This window comes from Rhea americana, unplaced genomic scaffold (genome assembly GCF_003343005.1).
Source record: "Rhea americana isolate MKP2758 unplaced genomic scaffold, rheAme1 scaffold_126, whole genome shotgun sequence".
In the NCBI taxonomy this organism is placed as follows: domain Eukaryota; kingdom Metazoa; phylum Chordata; class Aves; order Rheiformes; family Rheidae; genus Rhea; species Rhea americana.
In genome coordinates, this window is record NW_028185328.1 from 127,165 (window position 1) to 154,346 (window position 27,182).

A 27,182-nucleotide genomic window follows, 5' to 3' on the forward strand; every position below is an offset into this window, starting at 1 on the left:
AACCTGTTCCAACTCCTGCCCTGTCGCCACACCCTCACCAGCTGTATTTGCTCCCCATCACTCGATATTTCGGGCATTCAAAGCAGTCACCTCCTAGCCTTACTTTAAGAGTGATGAATGAGCTTTCATTTTATTGTGGCAGGGCAGATCAGAAAGGTCTAGAATGAGGGTGCCAGAGCTGGCCTCAAAAAGGTGAAACCGTATGTTTGCAGGGCCCCTCCCAGACATAGCTAAGGAATGCTCAGAGGCCAGAAAAAACACTTATTTTTGTTTGAAAGGATAAGAGGAAGGAGTGGGACAACAGAACTTCTGGTTTCTGTTTATTTCCAGAATTTTACTGTACAAAATATGCAAAGTGTAAAATGGTTTTATGTTTCAGTTTAAAAACAACAAAAATCCATTCAGCTATAACTTAAGAGAACCCAGCTTGGAACAGAACAATTTACTAGGCTAGACCCACAGTGCATTAATGTCACAGACACCAGGAATTTGCTTATTTAAGTTCACGATTAGAAAAGAACAGAAAGCTCATGTACCACTGCAGTTAAAGTCACATGTGCAGAGAGAGAAAAAGAAATGCTAGTTAGTGTCCATTAATTAGAAAACCTTGGCAAAACCCATCTTACAATACACACTTTGTGTAGAAAAAGGAGTATTACACAGTGATCAGAAAAGAGYGTGGGAGGGGAGTTCGCTCCTATCCCCTTCCCCAAGACACAACAACACTGAATTAAAGAAACAGGCACAGAAGAGTATAAGATTCCTTCACAGTTAAATCCGTGCAGGTTGCGAACCACAGCATCCACGTGTGCACGCGCGAGACACTCCCAAGCGATTTCAGCGCTGGTGAAAGGTGCCCAGGACACAGCCAGAGGGAAGGATTCCCTCCTCGGCAGGGCTGGCTGCCTGCTGCCCAGAGGGTTTCCCTGCATTACAGGAATAAAAAACATAGTCTTTTTTTTCCAAAAGGGAAGCAGAGAGCCAAGTAACACCAACTGTGCCARTGGTGCTGTGGGGACCTGGCTGAAGAATAATCCAAGGAGATCCACACCAGTAATGGCAGCTGGCAGAAACAGCAACTTTTGGTCACAATCTGAGGCAGCAGCCTGAATGCAAAAGGATGCATACTCCTGTCAGAGACTTCCAGCCACAAAGCCCTCTCTCTTAGGAGAACAGAATTTCGTTTTGTTTTAAAAAGAGCTTGATCCCAAGAGTGCTTCTTTCTTAATACCATTTAATCAGTAAATCACCCAGCCTGGCTTTAGGCCTTACACACGCACAATGCAAACACCTTAAGGGGAAAGCACGCACACACACAAACTGAACATGAGAAAGCAGACGTCCATGCTCGCATCTCCTGAACAGCACTCATATGGCAGGGTAGAACTACTACGTACAATCGAACAGTAGAGCCTGGGGCCAGACTACAGTGTTTTTCTGAAAGTCAGGAAAATTTGTTTTATCCTTAAAAAGGGCAGATTTGCAAGCTTTTTTAAGCAAGATGGAATTGGCTTAAATAGGTTTCCATGTTTAGCATGGTACAGGTCTTTTAAGTTTCTTCAGTAACAGATGTTGTAACAAGCACATCTCAAACAACCTTAAAAGCTACTTATGAGCAGCCAGTTTTTAGAAATTGCTTCTCCTCAGCTTTTGGCATACCTGGAAACAGTTGATTCCCTAAGCTTTGTGTCAAGATCCCCATCTAAAAAGAAAAAAGGAAGAGTTCCTAAGAGTCTCCCAAAATCGTGCCTCATCAAGRGCTGTCCTCCAGCTCCAACTTGTAGCCTCAACACCTCTCATCTCACTTGCTACTTGTTTTTTCTCACTAGGGAACTTTTTTTAAATCACAGCAAAGAAAGAATGGAAGCAGGAGGTGTAGTGACTAAAGCTGTTGGCASAAGGTTTTAGAGGCAGCGGAGTATCAGAGGAATGGCCAGCAGAGGCTGAAATCAGATCTACCTTCCTCTCTAAGATCCCTCTCCAGGGGCATCCACTTCCTTTGTTGTTTTGAAGGCACCAAGGACAGCCACAGAARCAGGATGTATGTTGGACCTGACCTTGCTCTGCAAGCAAATTGCATCACGTCACCCTTCCATACCCCATACATTCCCCTGTAGCTACTCAGCAGAGGCGGCAAAGTTTCTCCTCCGCAGACAATAGGCAGGCAGCTGCAAGGGGACTCGCCCTCCTCAGAATGGCTTGGTCAGGGACTGCTATGCCAGGGGAGCAGCGCTGAAGTGCTTACACTTGGCTGCTGCCTGCTCTGCTCCCATGAGCAGGAACAGAGCCAAAGAGCAGGGCAGCCTCACGAGCCTAGGCAGGGATGGCCGCAGCCACCTGACAATGAGAAGCTGCCTAGTGGTTGTGTCAAACCTCTTCCCAGTCCTGGTTATGGGATTGGCAAGGTATTAAGGGTCTAATATCTGCCCCTGTGCTCCTAGAAGCTGCAGGAAATCCTCATTTTCCACTCTTTAGCAATGAAAGATAAAGCCAGCCTTTGTGGAAACCCACAGCCATTTCCATCTGCTCTGAAACAGCTGAAAATCTTTGTTGCTTCTGGCTTTAGTAAGATTTTGGGTTTACGCTGTAATAAATCTGAGAGCAAAGTCTTTAAACAGTCTGTGCAGCACACTTGAGAGCCACAAGAAAAACAGCAATGTGGAAGAGAGGAGTGGGGCAATATCACTCCTGCTGAGGCCACAAGGCATTTCCACCCTATCGCACGATTCAGCCTGTAGCAAAAGATGTCCAGTTTCCACTGGGCAAGGCTCTCCTCTGAGGGAGGTGCTGTTAGTTTAACTACAAACGGGGTTTTCTTATAAACCACTCTGTTTCTAAAAATCAATTCCCAGTCTGGTACAAGTATACAGGTGGGGGGGAAGGGGAGTAGAAGTATGTGCAAGGAGACAGTGCAGAATGGGAGAAGTATTTGGAGGGAAACAGCCTGTGCCTGGCTGGCAAACCTTACAAGCTTTATTTATGATCAGCTCTTGGCAAGCTCCGCAGAAGTAAGGACTGCAGGATTTAGATCACAGCTTCATTCCCTGTGACTCGATTCTTACTCACCAGCTGGCTATAAACAAAGTTAAACAAGCCAGTCTGATCTCGCTATTCAACACTTTTTATGAAGAGTCTGAATTCCTCTAACACCTTCCATTTTTGAATCTCAAAGCACTTTACAAAAGTTGAGTTTAGCTTCACAACATCCCAATGAGGTAGGTATCATCATGGTCTCCTGATCTTGCACTGGGATGTGAAACAAGCCCCAAAACAAATGGAGACCCAGAGAAGTAAAACGACATGAGAAAAAATACCCAAGAGACCTGATTCCCATTTTACTCTGTTCTCACCACTAAACAGGTTGCTTCTCTTTCCAGTCTCAGGAAAGTGCAAAGAAAGTAAACAGACTGTTTGAAAGGTGAAGTTCTCTCTCTCCTTCAGATTTCACCAGGCAAAGCATTTGCCTTAATGCAGGGAAGAGCACTTAATGTAAGAACTGGTCCCTGCTGACTGTATCCTTTTCAGATAGCACTTAACCGCAGCACAGCGACTGGGAAGCAGGTCTAGAAAGAGCACATACTGCTTCTGTCTGGTTTTCCATGTGTTTAAGGATTTAATGCAATAATTAAAGACTAAGACATAATTTCCTGAGCAGATACTGTCAGACAACCTCCCCCCACCCCCAGGAGGGAGGGCAAAAGAAAGGGGCAGGAATTCCTGGGAAAGAAGGTTTTACCAAGGTGCCTGAAAAAAAAGGTGCTTTCACACACATATGACACACCCAAGCTCCTGGCAAGGTAGTTCTTGTTCTGGTTTCTCACAGATGAGCCAATTCAGCCACAGGCAGCAGCCTGAATGCAATCCTAAGTGCTCCAGAGTCTCCCAAGCTACTCCCAGGCTCTCCCATCCTTGTTGGTTACGCACATCATAAAAGCCAAATACATGCATCCTTATGAGATCTATGCGAGTTACTATAAGCCCTCTCCACCTTTTAAGGAGAGGATATAAAACAATCTGGTATTTTTTAAATTAAAATACTGCAAAGGCCACAATCAATAAAAAATCCCCATACAGACTACCAGGAAGTTTGACCTACAAAAAACTCCAAACAGTAAGTTTACAGCAGTGAAACTCTACCTACTTCTCACCTCGCAAGGGGCACAGGCCTGATCCTGGATCCTGCTGTGTAGCAAACTATCTAGTTTCTTTACAACTATTTCTTGTGTGTTACACTGAGAGGACTGTATCCTGGTAAATATTATGCATTCGGAAGAAAGCGTCCATTGGCAGGAAGAGTTCAGGATGCTGTAGATGACACATAGCTGGGGAACCACGGCTTTGGACCTTCACTCATCAGGGTGTTCAGACAGCAAGTAGCTCCCTTGATCCCAGCAGGATTATCTGCAGGTGTTATTGGACATGCACCTCTTTCTCAGCCATTACTGCCGCACCAGAAGAAGCTGAGCTCCTCTGATCTCTTTCCAACGCCCCAGCCTTCAGTAACTGCTTCCTCCCACCTGCCTGTTGCAGGCACTGGCCAGCCCAGCTCAGCTACACCATGCAGGACTATCAGATCCCTGCTCTCCGCTCTTAGCCAGGATGCCTCTTGCTGGGAGGATGTAGCCCAGTAGGCTGACAAAAAAGCCAAGGCTAGGCCAGGGGAGGCCAGAGAGGACAACAGGGGCTGTCACAGCTGCCCCACCATAAGAAAATGCACCCCCATAATGAAAGGCACATGTTTATATACCTCATGAACCTGGGCCCTCTGTGATAAGACACATCTGCATGGAAGACAGACCAGCTTCCACTAAATATAGGTATTTGCATGGTAAAAAAACAAGGCAGAACAAATTGAGCTTTTCCATTCCTGCACGTTGATCCATCACCACAGAGTCAGGGGGCTCCAGGAGAGCTCTAACAGAAGATCAGGTCACCACTGGGCTCAGATTTGGCTCAGAAATCACACGATGCCCCACACCAGCATTCAGAATTCAGTACACTGAYTTAGGCTCATCTTTAAAAGCAAACATTTCAAAACCCCATGACAAACAAAAGTGTCAGATGCTGCACTAAAGGGCAAAGAAGGCCTTAAAAATAAAACTGAAAATAAAAATGATTTTTAAGAGCTAAGCATCTCTCTCACAAGAGCAGAGAAATCGCAGGCTACTGTCACTGAGGAGAGACTCCCACAGGAGAGAAAGGCCAAGGCAGGCAGGCAGATTTTCAACATTCAGATATAGTTTGGTATTTCTTAGCTACAGCCAAAAGTGAATGGCASGGAAGGACATATTCTGGTGTTTTCAGCACACAAGCTTTCTTCAAAGCAGGTGCACACAGCAGAGGTCAGCCCTTCCCCTGCTCCTCTCCTGAGGAAGGGAAGTGCTTTTGCCCCTCTTTTCTCCAGACACATTTAAAGCCCTGTAGAGAACAAGAGGTGCATTCCTGCGTTCATTCCCCTTCCTCTCAAAGAGGCTGTCAGACATAGGGAGGGTCTCTGATTTATTTAGGAAGGTGCTAGCTACTTACCTACTCTGTCCCAGCATAAATACACAACCCCTGCAGGTGTGAAAGGAAGAAGCAGTAAGGCAGACCCCAAGGGGACAGGGGCTAGAGAAACATGTTTGGAAAGCCAGATGGAAGAGAACAGAAACAGGGAGCTTTGGGAGTGTCCAACAAAGAAAGGGGCAAGYGTTAGAGGTGAAACAGTGGAGAGAACAAGGGAGTTGTTCATGCAAAATAAAGATGTTTCACTAACAAGCACTGGTAAAAAAAAATGAACACCTGCAAGATGGGCTAATCCAGTGCAAGACAAGCAGCTTCACAGAGACAACAGGCAGCAAAACTACCCCACTATGCTCATACAGGTCCAGTGCTAATACAAGAGGGGACAAGGGCAAGAGGAAAAACAAACAAACAAACAAAAACACCCTTCAGTCTCAAGATTACATGGTTTGCAAAGGAATCCCTTTCACATGCACCCTTCAAACTCCCTCTGCTTCCTAAGTGAAAAAGAACTGCACATTCTCCTGGTACCATGCAGACTTCTACACTGGAGAGGTGAGCAATGTGCTCTCAGAAATAGCTACAGGCAAAAGCAGGGCCACAAAAGTGCATGTGTACACACAGCGTAAGGCAGCGTTCCAACAGAAATACAGACATTGCAATTCTGCAGAGAAAGAAAGAACATGAGATTTACAATATGCCAAGGGTGAAAAAAAAAGAAAGAAAAAAAAAAAGCTGTTCTGTCTCCAAAGTTGAGCTAACCGAGCCAAGTCACCCTGTTGCCTCTTAAGATATTCCTTTCTAAATAAGATATCCCATATCCCCCCCCCCAAATAAAGTGCAGATGGTCAAATATTACTGGTCCATCATCTGCCAGTTTCAGTCAGCATTGGGGAAATTAAACCCAAAAGCACAATATTGAAAAAAAAAATCCCAAAACAACCCACCCTCAAAACCCCTTAAACTGAAGTCTCAGACTGTAAGCGAAGGACGAACTTATGAGATTTAGGGTCTATGAACTCTTCTGAGAGTTTGATGAAGGGGATTTTCTTCACATTAACAACAAGGCTGAAGTCCAAGCACTTGAGGACAAAAACAATTCCGTCTTGTAACCCACTTGTGACCGCTTCCTCGCTAACGAGCGTCCACTGCTTGGAAAACCAGCGATCCCTGTCGTATTGGAGGGTTGGGCCTGGACTGAGGTAACGCTCCAGGAATGCCTAGTGAGAGAACGAACACATTAATGCCTGGGAAACAACAGTCCCATGACTCTGACTGCTTCGATGCTCTCTTTCAATTTCTAGCTACAGCTATATGAGCACTGACATGCCATGCTGGAAACTCCTTCAGCTTCTGTGCTTCAGAAGACATCCTTTCCCCCTTTCCTTCCTAATATTTCAGACCCCGAGATCGAATAGAACAATACCTAGAGATGCTTTTTTGTTCCATCCTAGACAAACTTGCAAAGTCACAGCCGTGACATTCACTTTCAAAGTTGCCCTCTGAGTAGGACTTTGGAAACAGCAGCAGTTCTGCAGAGCAGACGCCTCTTTAACTCTCCACCTCTACCCCAATGCTGCAGTCCAACACAGGCAGAGGCACAGTCAGCTTTCCCTCCCTCAGTCCAAATGAAGGTGGAAAGTGGAGGTTTTCCTTCTTTGCAGCCTGGCCAGTCTTGACAAGAACAGAACAGGAAGCACTGTTCGACGTCTCTTGTGTTTTACAGTTTGCAGAACTGGCCCTTGTAAACCAGGGCAGATTCCTGGATAAATTCCAGTAAAGGAGTGCTAATCCATGTCTTGTCACAGCAGCTCTGCTCTTATTATAGGAAATTCTGGGTACAAGGGTAAATTCCTGTGTTTCTGCCCTTGGATTGCATTCTCCAGGATGGTGGTTGTGGTATTGGGGGGGAGGGGGCTGAGGTGGTTGGTTGTTTCTTTTCTTTTCTTTTTTCTTTTTTTAAAATCTATCCATTTATAAGGCCCATCTCCCTCATCTTTCAGTCCCTCCCAGTATCTACAGTTCAACAGTCAGAGTCAGAGCATGAAGCAAGGAACAGATACTCAACTGAGCAACCCACAAGTCAGAAACGCTGTTGACCACATGGGAGTTTAGGCTAGATACAGATACTTATTCTATAATTAGCAGCAGTCCCCAAGGCAGCACTGCAGAGGGAAAAAAGTGGTCCTTTGCAAGCTGTCCTCTACATCACACTGCCATGAACCAGGCCTGAAGAATTCCCTGTGACTCAAGACTAAGTGCCTTGGACACTTCTTTGATATTCGTGTGCTGAACTGGATGTGAGAACACATAGCTAGCTACTTCAGAGGTAATTTCAGCTAAAAAAGACAGTAAGTGCTTTAGAGGAAACATCACCTTCCTTTAAGAACTGAAGTAATCTACAGTGGACTGACWGTATCACAGATAACAATCACAAAAACTTCCACTTGCTGCCCCCAATAATCCTCTCTGCTCTGTGTGCATGCAYAGATGTGCTATCCCTTCCTCCCTTCTTTCTACACCATTAGAGAAAGCATTACCTTTGGTGTCATGTTATTGGTGATGCAGAAGGACAAGTGTTGCAAGATGCTCTCCATGCTGTGGTACTGTTGCTGACGAGTGGTGCGGAGGTACTTCTGCAGAGCTCTTGCCATAGAGGGAAAGATTGCCTGAGCTGCTTCTCGCGGATCCATCATCTCTCCTGGAGCTTTCTGCTGTTCCTCTGCCTGGAGACGTTTGATATGAGTGAAAGCCTCCTCTACTGCAACCACAAGCCTACAGAAAAAAAAATCAGGGCAGTAGGAGTCACAACAAGAGAGTTAGGATGGGTTTGTGGTTAAGGCAGAGCATGGGAGTTAGGATTTACAAGCTCCTATTCCCATCTCTGCTACTGACTCACTGTCTACCATCAGACAAGTTACTTAATCCTTTCTACTGACAGGCTCAGAGAGGTAGACAGAAGCCTTCCTTTCTTTGCCAAGCCATCCAGCAACTGAGGGTCAWAAACCAAGATTAAGACTTTAAAAGCCCCAGGCTTGTACTTGCTTCTGCCAACACAGCATAAACATCAACTACATGACTTGAACAAGATACAGCTGCCCTCGTGTTTAACACATATCTAGGAAAACAATTTCAGCCTACAGTGGTACAGCTTGAACCATAAGGGCGGGCAGGCAGGCAGGCAGGAAGAGCCTGGCTATAGATAGCATGACCCTGACACAGAGTGCTCTGCAAACTCTCTGTGCTCACAAGCTGCAGTCTGCTCTGATTTACACCAACTCAGTACAGACCTTGTGCTCCCAGGTGGCTGCCCTGTACCTCTCCACTAAACAGTAATTGGGTTTCCCTGTCTTCACTTCTAATACTGCAGCCAAAGACATCCTCTGCAAATCATTCCTGAGCTGGTGCAGGTGAGCAAACATCAAGACCACACCATAAAAAGGCAAACAGATGCCAAATGACACTTGCAAGTTAGCCCCATCAAATTTAACAAGTGAGGGGCTACATTGCAGTTAATGGGAAAAAAGTAACAACAATGCCACCTGACAAAACTCTTTTGCCCCTCTGGACAGGGCTTATTTCACATTGCATTTCCATTCAAGTCACCAACTGTCTTCTATACTGCCCTCAATATTCAGTTAACCTTAAAGCCAAGAGATGCTGCCTCATGACAAGCAGAGGTACAAGATATTACACTCACACTATGCAAGGAGCAGCATAAGAAACCCTGACCCTTGTCTTTTTTGTTTAATTTGGGGGGGGGGGCAGGCAGGCATGCATGCATGCAGTAAAATCAGTTTCTGATCTCCCTGTGTTTTTGTTGCAGCTGTGACCTCTCTGTTTTGAAATGTCTGGCCTGGTCTTCTAGTGACTGATGATTTTCTTCTGACCAAGCGACAGCTCAAAGCAAACTTATCAAGTAAGGGATACGTGCCTGAGTTAGCCAGGAGGCTAAGCTGTACGGAAAAATGCAAGTTGCTATCACTCCAAGGCTGGAAGAGAGCCTGAAAAACAATAGCTATAGAGCATGGGTCAGACTGAATCAGTCTATAGCGACAGTCTGTGCCAGCATTTTCCCAATAAAATACAAACTGCCAAAAGAAAATACAAAACAAGCCAGCTCCTTCCAGTTACAGCACATTCCTTCCAAACATAGCTCAATTTAGAGGTGCCTATGTGTAAGCAGCTTGTCTCAAACTGTTCAGCATGTTAACTACAATGCTCCAGAGCAAATAAAGTCACTAACTATCTGGGGTCACTTCAATAAAGCATTAAATCTACAGCCTGAGAGTGGCTAGGATAAAAACATACCTATTTTCCAAAAGAAAATGCAGTCAGGCTAGGTCATATCTTTCTTTTCTCACTGCCTTCCCAAACCATTTAAAAGGGTAGTCAAACTGCCCCTGTTAGGCTAGTTGCCTGCAAACACAAGAATTCATTACTCCCCCATGAACTGGCAATAGCAACTGCTCCATGATTCTGTCTCTGGATCACTTGAGCTGAAATGACAAGCCTGAGAATGAGGGAGATAATGGGATTTCCTACACCAAGTAACTACAGATTTGTCAAGCACCGGACTGTTTCCTAATCCGTGACATTGCATTAGCTTATCGGGCATAATATACACGAACTCTGCTTGAGGATTTTCTTCAGATAATTCCGGTTGCAAGCTGTCCCTTGTGCATCTGGGTTTCACGTGCTTCTTTTCTGTGACAGAGTCACAGTCAGCCTCCAGTCCTTAAACATTCCTCTCTCATTTGCCTCAGCACACCCAGTACAGCTGAGCCTTGGTTCAGCTGAGCAGCACCTAGGAACAATAGTTGTGAAGGTCAGGCTTTACCTTGCACGACGTTTTTTAACTCGGCGCTCGTGGTCGGCCTCTTCGTAGTACAGCTCGTTGTGACTGGAGTCTCTACGACGAGCAGCAGCTGCAATCATGGCACGGGATTGCCCAGTGGCATTGTTACCTGGGCCTTCAGAAAGGGAGGACAAACAAAAAGACGCAAAAGAAGATACAAGAAGGTGGCCTTACTATCACTGAACTGGACCTGACAAAGACTAGCACCCAGCAGCATCTATCACAAGTGCCCTGTGGTTGCAGGCTGCGCTGTGCCCTACCAGGAAGGGCTATAAACCCTTCCCCGGTCTTCAGGAACTCTGGCAGAAACCCCATTGGACAGCACAGGCTTGGAGAGGAGGCTTTCCTCCCTGCCTCAAGCAAGGCAGTGGAAAAGGGAAGTCAGTTGGGATGAAGGATCTCACACAAAGCAAACAGAAGAGGCAAGATGCACATGCCCAGGATGCAACTTACCATCCATTATGTATGTTTTCAGTTTGGCAGCAAGGGCAGCTGGAACACACCACATTGCAGCAACAAGACAGTGTGAGAGTACAAGAAATGGAAAATTGGAAAGGGAAGAAAAAGAGAGAAAAACAAGAATAACAAGAAACATGGAGATGAATGAATAAAAACCAAGCTCCAGACACACAGGGAGGAAATACAATGCTGTACCAGGATGCAAAGGCAGTGGCATCACATTTAGATAAAGTACAGACATTTTTTCAGAAGGGTACATGCTGTCAAAGGAGTAGTTCTGCAGTAGTTCAGGCTGAGGTCTAGGTACATAGTAGCTCCCCATGGCACTCAGCAGCATCTGTCCCTAGAGGCTGTATTGTTGTTAGCAGATCCCACATAGCTGCAGAAAGAGGAAAGCTGTAATAGAGACAACTGATGGAGCTGTCTACTACAGGATTCTTGCCTAGTGACACTAAAATGCAGAACAGCTTCTGCAATTCCCCCATGAAGTTCACAGCACCAACTGTTAAGGTAGCAGTAGGGGGTAGGAAGGAAAAATACTGTTGTTGCTGAAGAATCTACCAAATCCAGATGCGAAAAGGGGTAATCTAAGACATCTTCCAAACAGTATTTTTCAAGCACTGTTTTTCAGACTAACTGCTTTCAGATTCCACACTTTTAAATGGCAGTGATTAAGACAAATCAATTGCATAGAYATGCTCAAAATTAATCTGCTCTTACAAGAGCAACTTTTTATTTTTTCCTAAAAAACACAAACCAGATTCCAAGATAGAAGCTTGAGATTTTATGGAGGGATGCAGTAGCATTCAAACAGATAGATTCTYCAGAGTCTAAACACTTTAGATGCTTTTTGACAGTCTTGAAATGAAGGATATGGCTCAAGGAGATACCAGCTCCCAAACTTGGGTTAGAATTATTATATGTCTCATTGACTATGCCTGGTGATGAAAATCTGGATTTTGAAGGTGAGACTACCTACTCTATATAATAGAGATTTCAGTAAAATGCTTTTTCCCTTCCTAGCTGCAGTAATATCAAATACAAAAGCTGCCAACAAATTAGGCTGCCTTAATAGTATTACAGTCTTTTCACATGGAGGGTGCAAAACACTGTCAGGATGCCAGGGTAAGTTCCAGTCAGAACTACTTTGCTCTACTTTGCAAAATGTGTTGGAATCCTTTTAAAGGATACGCCTCTAAGCCTGGGATTTCCATGGCCACAAAGGCAAAAGCATTGCACAAGGAGCAGCCCAGGAAACCTCTACTACCCCAGAATGGAAGGCACTAGTTTTCAGGCCCTGGCAGGCTCATGAGTTTGATGTTTATAGGAGCTACTTGCCAGATATCTAAGCTTGTCTCTGGCTTCTTCAATTTCAATAAAACTTTGTGAACTAGCTGCTCCTAAACTACTAACACTAGTGGATTGGTAGTTTTTCCCAAAGCTTGAGAGTCCCAACTTTTCAGTGGGATACAACAGTAACTGCTTCAGGAACAGACACCTTGCGACCTATTAAGGAGATGCTGCATTACAGGAGAAGATAAGCAAGCCAGTAAAGGGAATGGCACATTCTGCAGTAAGCTTGGCAGGCTATTTGGTTTGAATGGCACATGGACACCTTTGGGATTTGGAAGTCCTCACTTCCCATACACCAGGTCTAGTTGAAAGTGAGCAACTGGAATTAAAGTTTTCCATTTCTTTCATTTCCCTTCCATAAGCTTTGCTCTAGAAAGGAGCTGACCAAGTCAGTTTGCATCCTCTCTCCAGCTCAACTCATTCTTTTTCATCTGTGAGTTTCCTCACTCCAGGCAGAAGGGGAACCAGGGTGAGAAAGCCTGCCTGTCTCCTCTCCCATTCTCCTGTTTCCCTCCACTTTTAAACATCTAAAGTCCCTACACAAGTCACTGAAACCTTGTTGAAGACAAAACCCTGAGACACCTGATTCTACATGACAGCTATTCTTCATATTTCAGTCTCAGCATCCTACTCACAGAGCCACAYTGCCTAAGTCCTTATGCTCCTTCTTTCTTCCTGCTCTCAAAGTCTGTCAAAACTAACTCATCCATCTGCAGGGCTGCCATACAAGATGTGCCTTACCACATCTTGTCACAAGATTTCAGCCATACTGAACTGGAAAAGCTTCCCTATGTAACTTAAGCCCTCCCATCAAAGGAATGCCCACTTTTATAAAGCCTGAGATGGCTGKGCACATCCTGCTTATCAAGCCTAGCTTTTCCTGATAGAGTTCAAGAGTGTCAAATGATCAAGTCTGGTTTTCCTTGCTTTGAAAACCCACATGCAACCACCTAGCCATCCTCCCACTCACCTCTTCAATGCCCAAAAGCTTGAAACAGGTTTGCAGAATGCTAAAAGCTCCATGGGAATAGATATCTGTCTTTACATTTGCCCATGAAGTGCTTAGCATCATGATGGCTTGGAAGCACAGCCAAGTTTAAGCCAGGTGTAACTAATTTACTGCTAAGATTGTAGGATGATGAACATTTTATACTGGCAACAGCACTTGCTTCTTCCTACACTGGTACCAACATAGGTTGCCTATGGAAGTAGCTCATTAAACTGGACTGGGGAACTGATCTGGGTTAAAAATTATGTTTAACGTACCAACACAACCAAGGGGACAACTAGAGAGTGACAAAGCAGAGACTACTTAATATTTTCCAGTGGCTGAAAGAAGTGTTTGTCAAGATACATAATAATTAAAGCTAACCTAAAATTTGGCCATTTCTCCTGGTTAAGACAAAAGCCTTATTGTAGGCTAAACACATCTGTAAAGTCATTTGAAACCAGTAAACTCAGCACTGTCAGGAAGATTTCCARCAAGAGACAAGGATTTGGCAAAGCAAGAAGGTGAGAATGTGTGCATAACAAAGCTTAACACTGACCCAGCCCTTCCCCATCCCACCCAGTCTCAGAGACTGCATTTCAYTTCACCTACCATCAACATTGTAGACTTTCAGGCCAGCCATGTGCTTGGCTGCACGGGATTTGGAGGCTGTTAACAACGTTGGGTTGTAGACTGTGAAATCTTTGTAGTAATTTTCCAGGACGACCAGTGCAGCCCGCTGGATGCTAGGGTGGGGGGGGAGAAACAAATAAACAAGACTAAAGTCCCAAGAATGCAAAGAGATCTTTTGTTTCTTTTTAAAAAAGTTGTATGGAAGAAGAAATAGTCATATTATTCGGAACATGGTTGTTACTACCATTAAATTGTTCAATGCCCAGAATCCATTACTAACTATGGAGGCTCTCTCAGACCTAAAGTTTCATTTTGGAGATGTAAGAGAAATATTTCTCCCCTCACCTCAGTTTGAAGACAAGAGCAGAGCATAAATGTAAGTTTTAGGCTGCCTGCAGCATAGGAAAACACAGAACAAAAGCTCAGCCCATCTTGGCAGTATGGTAACTGTGATACAAAGGCCTTGSCTAGACTGAAAAGCAGAGCACCACACTGGTTTTGCTGTGGCTGGCCAGCCCAGATGGAGGGATCAGCTCAGTTATGGATGGTTTTCTCTTTGAGTCATTTCCAGCCTCACCTTGCAGTTTCTCAGATCTCCTCCATCCAAGCACTGACAAGAGTCCAATCTTTTCAGCTTTCACAGCAAGATAACATCACTGCCTCAGGAGTACAGCTGCCTGAAAGCAAATTACCTCAGGATTTCTTGTTAAATCCCAGGGGAGGGACCAAATAAAGGATAGTGTCACTTCYTCCTTCCCTTTGAAGGGATGCCTCTTCATAAAACTATGACACATGGCAGCAAAACAGAGTGTGCACCACAAGCTGGTCCTTTACAATCATTTTTACAACTGAGAGATCAAGAGATACGTCTATAGACACTGCTAGCAACAAATGGTAGGAGAGTATTTCAAAAAGAGATGAAACTATGGAAAAAAACGTAAAAATCTTTTGTTTATTTATTAAACATTTATTTAGGACATAGCTCTCTCCATATTGCCCTGGCTCCATGCACCAAAATAGCCTTCACCTGGCAGTAATAGTCTTAAGAYAGCAAGTCACCAATTCAGTGACCTGGAGTTTGCCAAGAACCCACAGTTAATTTCACTTTGAACCCACAAAAATTATAAGAGAACTGCCAGCATATTTATTGTCGGTTCATTGTAAAGTTCACATTTACCAATAAAGMCTCTCATAAGAAAACCAATCAAGTACTCTTGCACATGTTATAACATAGGGGAAAGAAAAGTTAGAAGGATGGTAACATGAGAAAATAAATGTGAACAAATTAAGACCTAAATTCAATTCTCAGCATTGCCACCAATTCAATGTATTCTCTCAGGAGAGCAATTYAATTTTCCTGTGCCTTATGCTAATATTAACTTCTGTATCACACTCCAGTAATTTAAAAACATATACACATACATCCTGCACCATCCTATTTCTCCAGGTGCCCCTCGTCTGCTGATCTGTGAATTAAGTCCAGATTCTAGCCCCTCTACTAGCTTCTAGGAAAGAACAGGCTAAGACTTGTTCACAGTGTATCATTATTCAGGATTATGGTACAACTCTACTTCTTTCATTAGCTATATACCTTTACAATGATGAATTTAGCTTTTAAGGCAAATTCTGTCTTTAAACTGTCTGTTGTGATAAGCAGCGCAGAATCTAGCTAGAGGCCTGTAGCTAGTGGTGTCCCCCCCAGGGCTCAGTATTGGGGACAGTTGTGTTCAATTTATTCAACAATGACCTGGACGAAGGGACAGAGTGCCTCCTCAGCAAGCTTGCTGATGACACCAAGCTGGGAGGAGTGGCTGACACACCTAAGGGCTGTGCTGCCATTCAGGGAGACCTGGACAGGCTGGAGATCTGGGCAGAGAGGAACCTCAGGAAGTTCAACAAGGGCAAGTGCAGAGTCCTGCACCTAGGGAGGAATAACCCTRGGCACCAGTACAAGGTGGGGGCTGACCTGCTGGAAAGCAGCTCTGCAGAGAAGGACCTGGGAGTTCTGGTGGACAAGTTGACCATAAGCCAGCATTGAGCCCCTGTGGCCAAGAAGACCAGAGAGTGTTGCCAACAGGTTGAGGGAGGTGATCCTGCCCCTCCACTCAGCTCTGGTGAGGCCATATTTAGAGCACTGTTTCCAGTTCTGGGCTCCCCAGGACGAGAGAGACACAGAATTGCTGGAGAGAGTCCAGCATAGGACCACAAAGATGATTAAGGGACTAGAGCATCTACCCTCTGAGGAATAGCTGCAAGAGCTGGGCCTGTTTAGCCTGGAGAAGAGAAGACTGAGAGGGGATCTTATCAATGTATACAAATACCTTAAGGGAGGGTGTCAAGAGGATGAGCCAGACTCTCTTCAGTGGTGCTGTGCAACAGGACAAGACGCAATGGGCACAAACTGAAACACAGGAAGTTCTGCCTGAATATGAGGAAAAAAGTCTTTACTGGGAGGGTGACAGAGCACTGGAATAGGTGAGAGAGGCTGAGAGAGGCTGTCAAGTCTCCTTGTCTGAAGATATTCAAAACCTGCCTGGACACAATCCTGTGCAATGTGCTCTAGGTGATCCTGCTTGGGGGGGGGGGGGGGGGGGGGGGGGGGCAGACGATCTCCAGAGGTCCCTTCCAACCTCAACCGTTCTGATTCTACCATAAGCAATTCCATTTGAGCACTCAGTTACTGACATGTAACAAAAAGTTACTATTTAATCAAGGTAATTATGTTCCTTTGACAAAGAAGTACAGACTGACCCACACATACACGCTAACAGAGAACAAGTGAAAACTAATTTTTTCTGCCTGCTAAACTTCTGATTTCTACTGTGAATTTACTGCGGTTTAAAAACAAAGTTTCACAAAAAGTCATGTGGCAGCAGCATACAATTCTCCCCTCCTAATTGTGTTCAAACATGACTCAAGTTTTTCCATGTCAGCTTTCCAGGAAGAAAAGTGAAACTTAATGGAATTTCATCTCAAAAGGCAACAGACTTTGAAAACTAGACACAACTGAGAACAAAAAGATAAAAATAAAGAGTTATATCGCAGCAGTAGAAAATGTTTGGGAGGTGCTCCACTGACTGACCAGCTCCATTAGGATAAAGCACAATACATCCCAGGGGAGGAGAATAGTTCATTTTAAATTATAGGTATTTTCCCCAGACCCCACAGAGAATGTTATCATCAGGATGCCAGCTTTCCCCACATCCTATCCGTTCCGTCCCCTCACTAACCTACCAGCCTACCCCTTTCAGTTTCATTGGCCCATGTGTGTGCATACACACACAAATACAATTGAACCTTTACCTTGTAATAAGTGACCAACTTTTCCCTGAAAGCTAAAGCCCAGTTATTTTATACTGATGCAAATCCAGTACAGGTTCAATCCCACAAATTTGTGACACCCTACCAGCACAGAGGACCTGCTCTCTAGAGATGTAATCCTAGTAAATTTGTCAGCCTGTATCTGGCTCCCATGTAGTCTACTACACACATGTTGAGTTAGGATGACAGCTGGGCTGAGCCTCTTCAAATCCTCTTAAAAAAAAAAATTAAAGGCAAGATGCCACAGCCAAGAAAATTATAAGGGTCATAGTAATTGGCAGGGTGAGGGGAAGGCTGAATCAGAACCTCTGGGCCATGTTGCTCAACCTTTTCATCCACATCAAGGGGTGCCTCACCCTGCAAAGGACACAACAGCCAGTTCCACTCCACCTCGGAACTGCAAAGCAACAATAGCTTCCTGCCTTGACCAGACACAGCCGACCCCAGGCAGACTGAAAGAGGCCCTGCCAGTGACTCAATGCATTTGTGCAAGAAAATGAGCAATAAGGGGCAAGGAGGACCCTATGTGGAAGCTAAATAAGCATCCAAAGCAGTCCTGAGGAATGAGTGAGATAAGCAAAACAGCAAGGAAGCCTGCTATCTCCCAACAGAAGCTCAGCTCAGACTCAAGGTTCTTCAGGACCTTCCACTGCAAACGATCCCCATGGCTGCTTTTGCAAATTGAAAGCGAAGTGGTTGCAGCAAGCTTTTCCTCCCCTCACATGCCAACGCCAACTGGAATGGAAACTGGCAGAATTCCCGGAGTCCACATTTGGAAGCTTTTTCCTTGCAAAAGTGTCTCAGGAGGAGTTCAGCATCATGTCATTCACTGCATTTGTTCACTTCACACTCCAGCAAATTAAGGTTTCCTTGTATTTGCAATTTTAAAGSTTGGGGAGAAGCAGGAGGGAGAAAGAACAGAAAATTTCAGTGCTTTACTGTCTGTTCAGTTACAGTCAAAGCAAGCATATTCCAAGCAAGTCTATTCCTTAAGTCCTACAAATGGCAACTGCCAGTCCAAAATATTTGGGTCACAGTAACACAAAYGCCAGAGCAGTTCAGACTCCAAAATCCTGTAACAAAAACCTGTAAGGCCAGTGGCCTAATGGAATCTGAATTTTCCTCGTACAAAGTATCAGTAAGGGTCTACATTTGTTGATTTGTATTTTGTGTCCTTTGAGGATTCCCCCACCCTTTCTTTTTATTCTTAGGAAGGCCATGTGACAGCATGCTGCCAGCAGGGAAAGCAAACAAGCAGATCCAACAGAAGCAGTGTACTTCAGTGGCATTTGGCAGCAGAGAAACACAAAGTCCTTTACAAACAGTAACGAATTAACTTTTACAGAGTCTCCAAGGAAGTGGAGGAGGGGATTAAGTGACACAAAGGCAGCAACTACTGGGTTTTTTTTGTTTTTTTTGTTTTTTTGTTTTTTTTTTTTTGTTTTTGTTTTTGTTTTTGCCCTCGCCTGTTCCGTCTGAATAGCTGTTGCTTCATGGGATTTTGGGTTTTAAGTGCAACATTCTTGAGCTCAGGTGCCCTTCTGGCTTCCTATTTGCAGCTTAAGACATAGCTACACCACTACTGAAACTGGCTTGTTAGAGGWTTTCCAGGAAAACAAGCCATTGCTATACAAAAGCAAAGAACAAAGAAAGAAGCTTGGTTTACATCACCAAAATAATGGCATTAGGACATGCAGGTTTGTAAGAAAAATGGTTTGGGGTCTTTTGAAGTGTTGAGGAAGAGGGGGRCAGAGGAGAGACAGAAAGAAAGAAAGAATAGAAGATCACACTTGAACAGAAGTCACATTTGTGCGCACAAAGTGACCATTTGATACACTAGCATCAAATTCAGCAAGCCCCAGCAGCTGTCACTGTGATTTTAGCAGTTTCATATTTTGCTGCTGAACTGAAAAAATAGCCTGCCATAGCATTATACCATCAGCCAGACACTGGTACCCACTGAAAGCAATAGAGTGCCTCACACATTTGCAACTGATCCAGATCTAAATACATATCCAGAAAGAGCTGAGCTGTTTGCTAAAGTATCCACTTCCTAACTGTGCTATGGAAGAAAGTCTTACAGCAGCAGAGTCTTGGATGAGCCAAGCATCTAAAATCCACAGGGCTAGTCACAGAAGCCTGATCAGTGTTGTGCTAAATAAGCRCAGAGTAAACCCAGGGTTATTTCATCAAATGGTTCCCAACACATAGCCTTCGTCTCCAAAGAGCATTCGCCAAGTGCTCCAAAACGGACACAGCATCCAAACAAAATGAGGTCTCTGGGCATGCYGAACACATGCTACCACCAGTTGGGAAGCTTTGGTACCTCAAAAAGAGGTGAGCAAGAATAGCTAAAAGCASTCTTCCTTGCAGAGCCAGCTTTGAACTTCCAGGGTGTCTCATCTACAACTGCATCAAATTCATCTGCTCTGTGCGATGGATGCTCAGGTGTCCTGGAACAGGGAGCTACTCATCCACAGCACTTCTTATGCTCAGCTCATACCCAACAGGCTTAGAGGCTCAGAAAGCTTTTACAGCCTCCCAGATCTACCCTAAAATCACATCATCTTTCCAAGAGACCCCTTTCATCCACATACTCTTTTGCAAGGTACAGTGGGGTTTTAAGGTGCCTGCTCCCTCACTACTCAGCTGTTCTTCCAGAACACTCAAAGTCATCAGGATTGAAGGCTCAGAAATAAAATTGGAAATGCAGGATTAAAATGCTTCCTGCACAAACAACACCCTTGCTGAAAACAGCAACAGAAGCTATTTGCACCACCTATACCATCCTCTAAATAGACTCTGCTGCACCCCTCTTCCCACCRTAACTACAAGTTGGCCAACACAGGCTGCCCAAACAGATCCTTTCCTGGCAACACTGCCAAACCTCAGGCTGTTTCCTACCAGCCAACAGAGCACAAGTGATTTGGCATTTGTTGTCCGTTCAAGCAGTTTCTCAATACAAGGTCCCAAAGAGGATCAAGGTTGCRCAGAAATGCTTTGTAACAGTGGCAGTAGTAGCAACACTTTAGTTTATAGTTTTGCCCTCTCAAGTAAACAGAAACTGAGCAGGAGTCAGAAATCAGCACAGATGCCAAGACAAAAAAGTCCTTCAGCAGCTGTGGCCAAACAAGCAGAGCAAAAAAAAAATGCATTTTGATCACTGTAGCTACAACAGCATTTCAGCTTGGTATAGTAAAGAGAACAAGACCACAGCCCCTAGGAAAAGGAAAACCACATTTTCTTGTTAGACAACCACAACTGAAATCTCCACTCATCTGAGGGAAGTAGAAATAGAAATCTTGTGCTCCCTAATGCCTGCCCAGAACCAGGCACCGGACTACCAAGATACAGCAAGTTTGTTTTAGATACCTAAGTTTTGGCACTCAGTTAGGCAAGGAAGAGATTTGCACGGTCAGTTCTTTAATCCTTAGTGTAGTAACAGGCTGTCTTGTGGCAGCAGCACAGCTCCTCTTGGTAACACTTTCATCGTACCCCAAGGAAGCAAAAATCCATTACTGGTGTAATTCATATGGAGCCCACACAAGCACAAACACAGCACTKAAAGGATCTGCCCCAGAGTTTTCCAGCAGCTACTCTTCATCTGCTTGTTCTCCATCCCATGCCTTTTTTTTTTTTTTTAAGGGGATTTAAGCTTTCCCCTACACTAGACATCTGCACGACCGCCACATTTTGCTGCAAGTTCAAGGTACAGTATTGTTCTAGATGGAAAAGCACTAACAGCAGGTCTCCACTTTTCTGCACCACAAAAAGCTAAAGTCATGTTTCATGAGAAACCAGAATCAACGCATGATCTGAGCAATACAGTCATTTGTTGCTAATACAGAAGAGACTTCAACTTAAAGGTTTCTGATGGGGTGGAAAGTAGTGAGGATTCTTTTTTTTTTTTTTTTTTTTTTATATATAGTAGCCTAACTACAACCCTCCAATATGAACTAAAAGAGAAGGACCACTCTAAGCCTACCACAAACACTGGTATTAGCTTCCGATCCAAATAAAAATACTAGAACAGGACTAGGGAAATTAAGTTTTTACAACAGGTATTTTTACAGGATGACATCATCATTTTTTTTTAATCCACTCCTTTAAAAGATATGATCCAAACAAACTATTTAATACCTCCCTAAAGAATTCTATAAAAGTATTCCCAGGCCAGTACTAAGAAGATGCTGTACAGAAGTACGAAGTGCTAAGCTTTAGCAAGCAGCTATATAATCCCAGTAAACCCACAGACAGGCTCCCATTGTGATACTCCTTTCAAGAAACTTTCCAGCCTGACATTTGAAGAAGTTACCTGCTCTTTAGAGTGCCTGTGTGCCTGCTAGACATTTTTGCCAGTCACTTTTACTGGCAGAGTTTCCAATTCAGGTTGTTTTCCATCCATCATATTGCCTTAGCTTTCTATTATGACAGCTGAAGAAGGAAGCTAGTAAAATTAGTTAGAGCAAAACTTCAAGATACTAATGGTAGCAGATAGCAGGGAGGAGGAGAGAACAATCCTTTTGTTCCAAGAAAGGTCTGAAAGGTCTAATAAGAAGATTTATCACAGAAAGCAAGTCACAACATTGAGGTTAGATGCTGTGACAGCATTGCACACCTCTATTTTCCCAGTAACACAGTGAGCATCTCATTTCACACTATAAATTGCCACRGGAGGCAAAGATTATAGGGGTACATGTTACCTCAACATCACATTCAATAGATAGAACATGAAATAAGAYATAAAACGGTACCATGAGTTTTAGTAACCATCGGGGTATCAGAGTACTGCATCCCATAGGAGGCCAATCTGCTGGACTCTTTCACAAGACATAAACCTTCGTTGAGCCTAAACTAATTTCCAGGTTCACTGCATGCAATGTCAAGATGCCATATTACAAGGAGTAGGTTTAGGTAACTAGAAAGGCTGTCTTCCAGCCCCCTCTCAGGATAACAAGCTCCCCTTTGCTTGCATGTGGCAAAGGCACGTTACAGTGATTACCTCGGCCCATCCGCTGAGAACAGTACACGAGTGCGCACTGAGAGCAGCATGAGGGACTGCATCTGAAAGGGCAGTTTGTGAAAGGCCGAGCACGCAGCGCAGCATACCTCTCCCCAGATGCCTGGGGAAGCCAGCTGCCCTAGAGAGCAGGCTCCAAGGCAAACTGTTGCTCATAGCCTCCCATGCCAGTATCGCCCCTGCAGAAGGAGCAGTATGTGTGGGGGGTGGTTGTTTTCAAGCACTTACTCATCATACAGATACCAAGAAGAGTCACTAAATCCAAGTGATGCAGCTTATGGATTAGTCAATGGACATCAGCAGCTTTCAGACACTACTAGCTCAGCCTAGATTTCAACTATTTCCTTAGACACCAATAGCTATGTGCGGATGTCCCAACAGCCCTCATACTAAAGATACACATTTCCCTTTCAATCAGAACTAATGCATTAAAATAAGGCAAAAGTAGTGCCTTTGTGTAAGCAGAGAGCTAGTCCTTGCTACTGACACCTCATGGCCCCAAGGTCTGCCACAGTGCACAGAAAGGAGAGTAAAGCAGCTGCCTGTGCCCAGCCACATAACCACCGCATCCCAGACACCCACAGCAAACTGATCCAATGCCTGACCAGAAACCCACATCACAAGCCCTACCCCACACCCTCAGAAGCCAACAGCAATTGAATCTGACTCCAAGAGCAGTAGCAGCTGGATCAAAACACCAACTCAGAACTACTTTTTTTTCCAAGCACACTACCAGCATATCAAGCAGACTRTCTCCATGACACAGTTTTGCAAAGTGGCTGGGTGTCCCCAAGGGAGTTAGTGAGAATACTAAGTTGCTTATTTCAGAAAAAAAATCCCAACTACCAACTGCTCACACTGAAGCAAACCAAAGCTGTGAAAGGCTTCCTTTATCTATTGAGCAAACTGGCAAGCTGGGAAGGAGTGCACAGAGAAGAGAACAGAGGGGAAAACTTAAGCAAAGAGATGGCTGCAGCAGGCTGCTGCTGAGCTGTCCCTAAGAGCCTGCACAGCATCACAGACCCAGGTACAGGTGCACCAGATGGAGCATGAGTAAGCTGTCTGCCCTGGGTACCTCAGGGTGTTGCACCTGGCTGCCAGAAGCCCAAACGTGTGCCACTTGTCAGGACCCAACACTCCACTGACTCGTGACTCTTGCGACGCTGCTGAAGTTGGTCTTGAGGTGAAGATAGCCATAGCTGAGCAGACTGTTAAGGCCAGCAAGCCTTGTGGAAGGAGACCTGCACAGCTCAAGGTAATAGCTTAGAGTCTCCCCTCACAGCTGGCAGCCTGAATTTACACAAAATCTGCAGCAAAAATAAGCTGTCATGTGATATACAGTTTTCAGCTTGGCACCTTAAGGGACATGGCTTGGGGCATGAGTCCTGTCCCTCAMGTCTGGGCCACAGCTGCTGCCCTGAAGGCCTGCTGGGCAGGGGAGGAGAAACATGGCCATGGGACTCTCCTTTCCCTGTGGGTCAGCTGAGAAGCACACTACTGGCAGGGAGAATACAATACAGATTACCAAATGCTGCTCAGGTTCTGCGGGCAGACTGCACCAAATCCATACCCACTGGAGGCAACAGCACCGTGGCTACATTCACCGTAACTGGCCCTGCTGCCAGAGGATGCAATCCTGCTCACTCCCCTCTGCCTATGTCACAAATTTCTTCTGCCACCACAAGCATCCATAAACCTTAGGCAACAGAAGGAGCGTTAACAAAATTGTAGAAATTGCATAAGCAGGGTCGGGGAGAAGATAGATACACACACACACACACTACAATATCAGTTCCCTCATTCAGATCCCATGCAACCAGATAAGGCTTCTTTGGAAGGGCTGGGGGAGCACCAGATGGTTGGTAGAATAGTTTCTTGCAGCAGCATCAGTTGAAGAACTTTGTGAAACTACAATCAAACATTTATGTAACTGAAGTGTGAATTACATGCATTTTTGAGATTAATAAATAATCCAGCAGAGTTACCTACACCTAATTCCATTTGCATAARCTTCTACTGTTGTGCTACTGTCTCAGAAAAATTAGCAAGAGTTGATTTTAAAAAAAAAAAAAACGCAAGCAACAAAACCAAAACCCAAACCAAACCAAACTGAACTCTTAAACCAGTATTTCATCTCTAAAAGGAATTGTAACACAAGACAAAAATTCAGTTTCGCTTCTCCTTCCTTCTCTTTTTCCCCCCTTGCACTCACTGGGATATGTTAGATAACAAGTAACATTAGCTCTTGAGTTAACAATTGTTCTTTGCAAAATAAAGAAAAAAGTATTAATGAAGGATCCTTGGCCTCTTTTACATGTTTCCACAAACTTGAAGTTATACTGAGGATTTAAGGAGTTTTGAACAACTCTGGTGAGGGTAGAGGGATACAGAGGTTTTGCATGTGATTTTCTTTAATTTTTTTTAATATGATCTTTCTTAAAAATGTAAGTGAATCAGGCACTTAGTACACACCCAGGTGGGGTGAAAGGCCAGGCTCACATAGCCCTGGTAGCCTCCAAAGACTCATCTAGTTTGTGCCCTGCTCCTAAAGCATCTAGAAATTTTACAGCAGCCAGTGTACACAATATCTTGGATTCCTACCTTCGGTCCCTAGGATTAGCGCATCTGCAACAGTGACGTACACTATGCCTCCAAACAATCTAAGCTCCCCCTCCCCAATCCCCCCCCAAACAAACAAACAACAAATAAAAAAAAAACACAGATAAACAAACTCTTAGGTGTAGCAAGAAAAGTTAACAAGCATCCACATTCTCAGAAGACAATTTGAAGCTTGACTACGCATCACGTAAAGCCAAAGTCTTCAGATAGCTTACAAGCGCTCCTGAGGAATTCTCCCTGAATCGTATTAATAGTTATGAAGTAACTAAGGTTTTGGGGTTTGTTTTTTTAATGAAAGCTAAGAAATGCAACTTTATTGCAAGGAATTAACAATAGAAAGTGTCAAAAGCTTATACTGACAGCAAAACCTTGGTGCAGTAACAAGTCTTTGCATATAGAAGATGCCTATTTGCTGCAATGAAAAAGAAATATTCAGCTCTTGTTCTAATGACAGCCAGGAAACCACTCTCCAGGAAAGTGGATCACCCCATACTTGACTCCCAGCAGGGGACAGGATTAATGGGGCCTGACTTTGAATCCAGGTTGTCATTTGAGTCARTACAGCAGYTTTTAACTTCTTCTAGGATTTCTCWCAGAAGATCTCTGAGAGATTCCAACAAATTATTCCTGGCTGGATGGGGCTCTCAATCAGGATGATGCAACCAAGATTTGAGCTGTGTTTCAAGCCGAATTTGAACAGATTTAGTTAACTCATTTGGTCAGTGTGACAGAGGAAGCTGCTACAGTCATAGCAAGATTTCACTGCTTTTGTTCATGTACTGAGCACACATCCAGATACTCGTCCCACTGCAGTTTGGCATTATTTCAGTACCAGGCTGCATGCATGGGCCTGAAAACCCAGCAGCAGGCCCTTGCTCAGGGAGGAACATCAGCTCACAGGAACTGGAGCCCAGTCCTCTTTTTCATGGCACCCCTTCATGGGCRAGCCAACACTCCCTGCTCCACCCAAGTTAGCTTGGCCCAAGGAAAAGCAGTTTCATTTTAAAGACAATGCTTGTTGACTTTACAAATGCAGTCTACAGTTCGGAGCTAAGCAGCCTCAAATCTATCCCCCAAAAGGCTGCAGTGACTCTTCAGAGACTTAAGGAATACAAACCAGGGTCAGTGCCTTCTCACAGCAACTAGGGCCCTTTGTGACAAAGCCTTGCTGTGCTGTCAGCCAGAACAGTTCTCCTCAAAGTTTCAGCCTACATCCTCACTTCACCTAACTACGTAAGATGAATTTAAGCACAGTAGTACAGGTAAAGGGATAAATGCTTGAAGGGAGAAATCGAGTTGTAACTTAAAATATCGCCCTCAGTTTCATGGCGCAGCATTTTCTTTTACTACCTAACTCCCTATTAATTTTTTCCTTTAGGGTAAGGTCAGGAATTAACTTCCAGTCTTCTTAGACAYATGATTTGGGTTGTGCTCTATAATTGGGAATTTACAGTTTACTGCACACTTAAAAACTAAGCCCCCTCCATTCCCCAAAGGGCACATAGCTCATTCCTTTGCTGAGTATTTGTATTTCATCATTCACCACAAGAAATGGATGTTGAAGGTTAAGGGTGTGGATTTTTTGCAGCGTTTGAAGACACTTTTATCCAAATGGCCACAAAATTCGTTCAGCAGCTTAGAGAGACCATCTGTCTCTGTGGGTGGTACACATCAGCAATTTGGAGGGTACAGACAGCTGGGAGAAAAGCAAAAATGACATGACAAGACCCTTAAGTATAGAGTAGGCTGCAGTGCATGCTGTTCTTGTACTTCTGGGCACTGTTGGTTTTGCAAGAGCAAATAAAAAAGGAGGAATAATCCTTGYAGATGAAGCCAATGGCATTTCCTCCACACCACCTCCTTCAGAAGGACAAAGCCCAGCAGCTCTCTGAGAGTGCAAGTAACACTGCAGTAGCCAGAGGAATTAATAATTGACTGCAGGCCCTTCACTTACAAGTACACTTTTCAACTTTTAAAGTATTAAGTATTCCAAAAATGTGAGACCACTCCAGGGTATAACAATCACCCTGCGCTACCAGCCTTTGCTGCTTGGTGCTGCTACAGAAGCAGAATGCAGCTGTTACCCGGGCTGTGTTCTAGTGTGCTCAGCATTACGTTCCTCTTGTAGAGAGAAACGGGAAAGGTTGTGTGGGGATATGTGCAGGGGCTGGCAGGAGGAAGTATAAATGCACCCTGATCTTCTGAAAAGTAAAGTCTATGAGCCCATTTCAGCTTAACAGTATTATTTTATTGACACATCTGATTTTAAATCGAACCTAACAGAAGGTTCCCCCTACTCATAGCAGAGATACATACAAGAGTGAGCAATATAACCAAGATCAAACAGAGGGGAAAGAGGCAGGAAGATGACCTTGGACACTTCAAGTCCCTGAGCTCTGTCACTCCTAGCAAAATAAAGAGAAGATCTA

The 27,182-nt window shown here is 44.3% G+C and overlaps 1 protein-coding gene across 1 annotated transcript in view; it reads right to left on the bottom strand.

Annotated features, from left to right (window-relative positions):
- Positions 1–307: 307 nt before the first annotated feature.
- Positions 308–27,182, bottom strand: part of VANGL1 (VANGL planar cell polarity protein 1) — a 47,919-nt gene continuing 21,044 nt past the window's right edge. Inside the window, exons 5-8 of the mRNA XM_085326011.1 lie at positions 13,773–13,906; positions 10,343–10,475; positions 8,043–8,277; positions 308–6,722 (exon numbers count right to left, since the gene is read on the bottom strand). Of these exons, the coding sequence (XP_085182137.1) occupies positions 6,462–6,722; positions 8,043–8,277; positions 10,343–10,475; positions 13,773–13,906 (763 nt within the window). The 3' untranslated portion in view covers positions 308–6,461. The remainder of the gene's footprint in view (positions 6,723–8,042; positions 8,278–10,342; positions 10,476–13,772; positions 13,907–27,182) is intronic.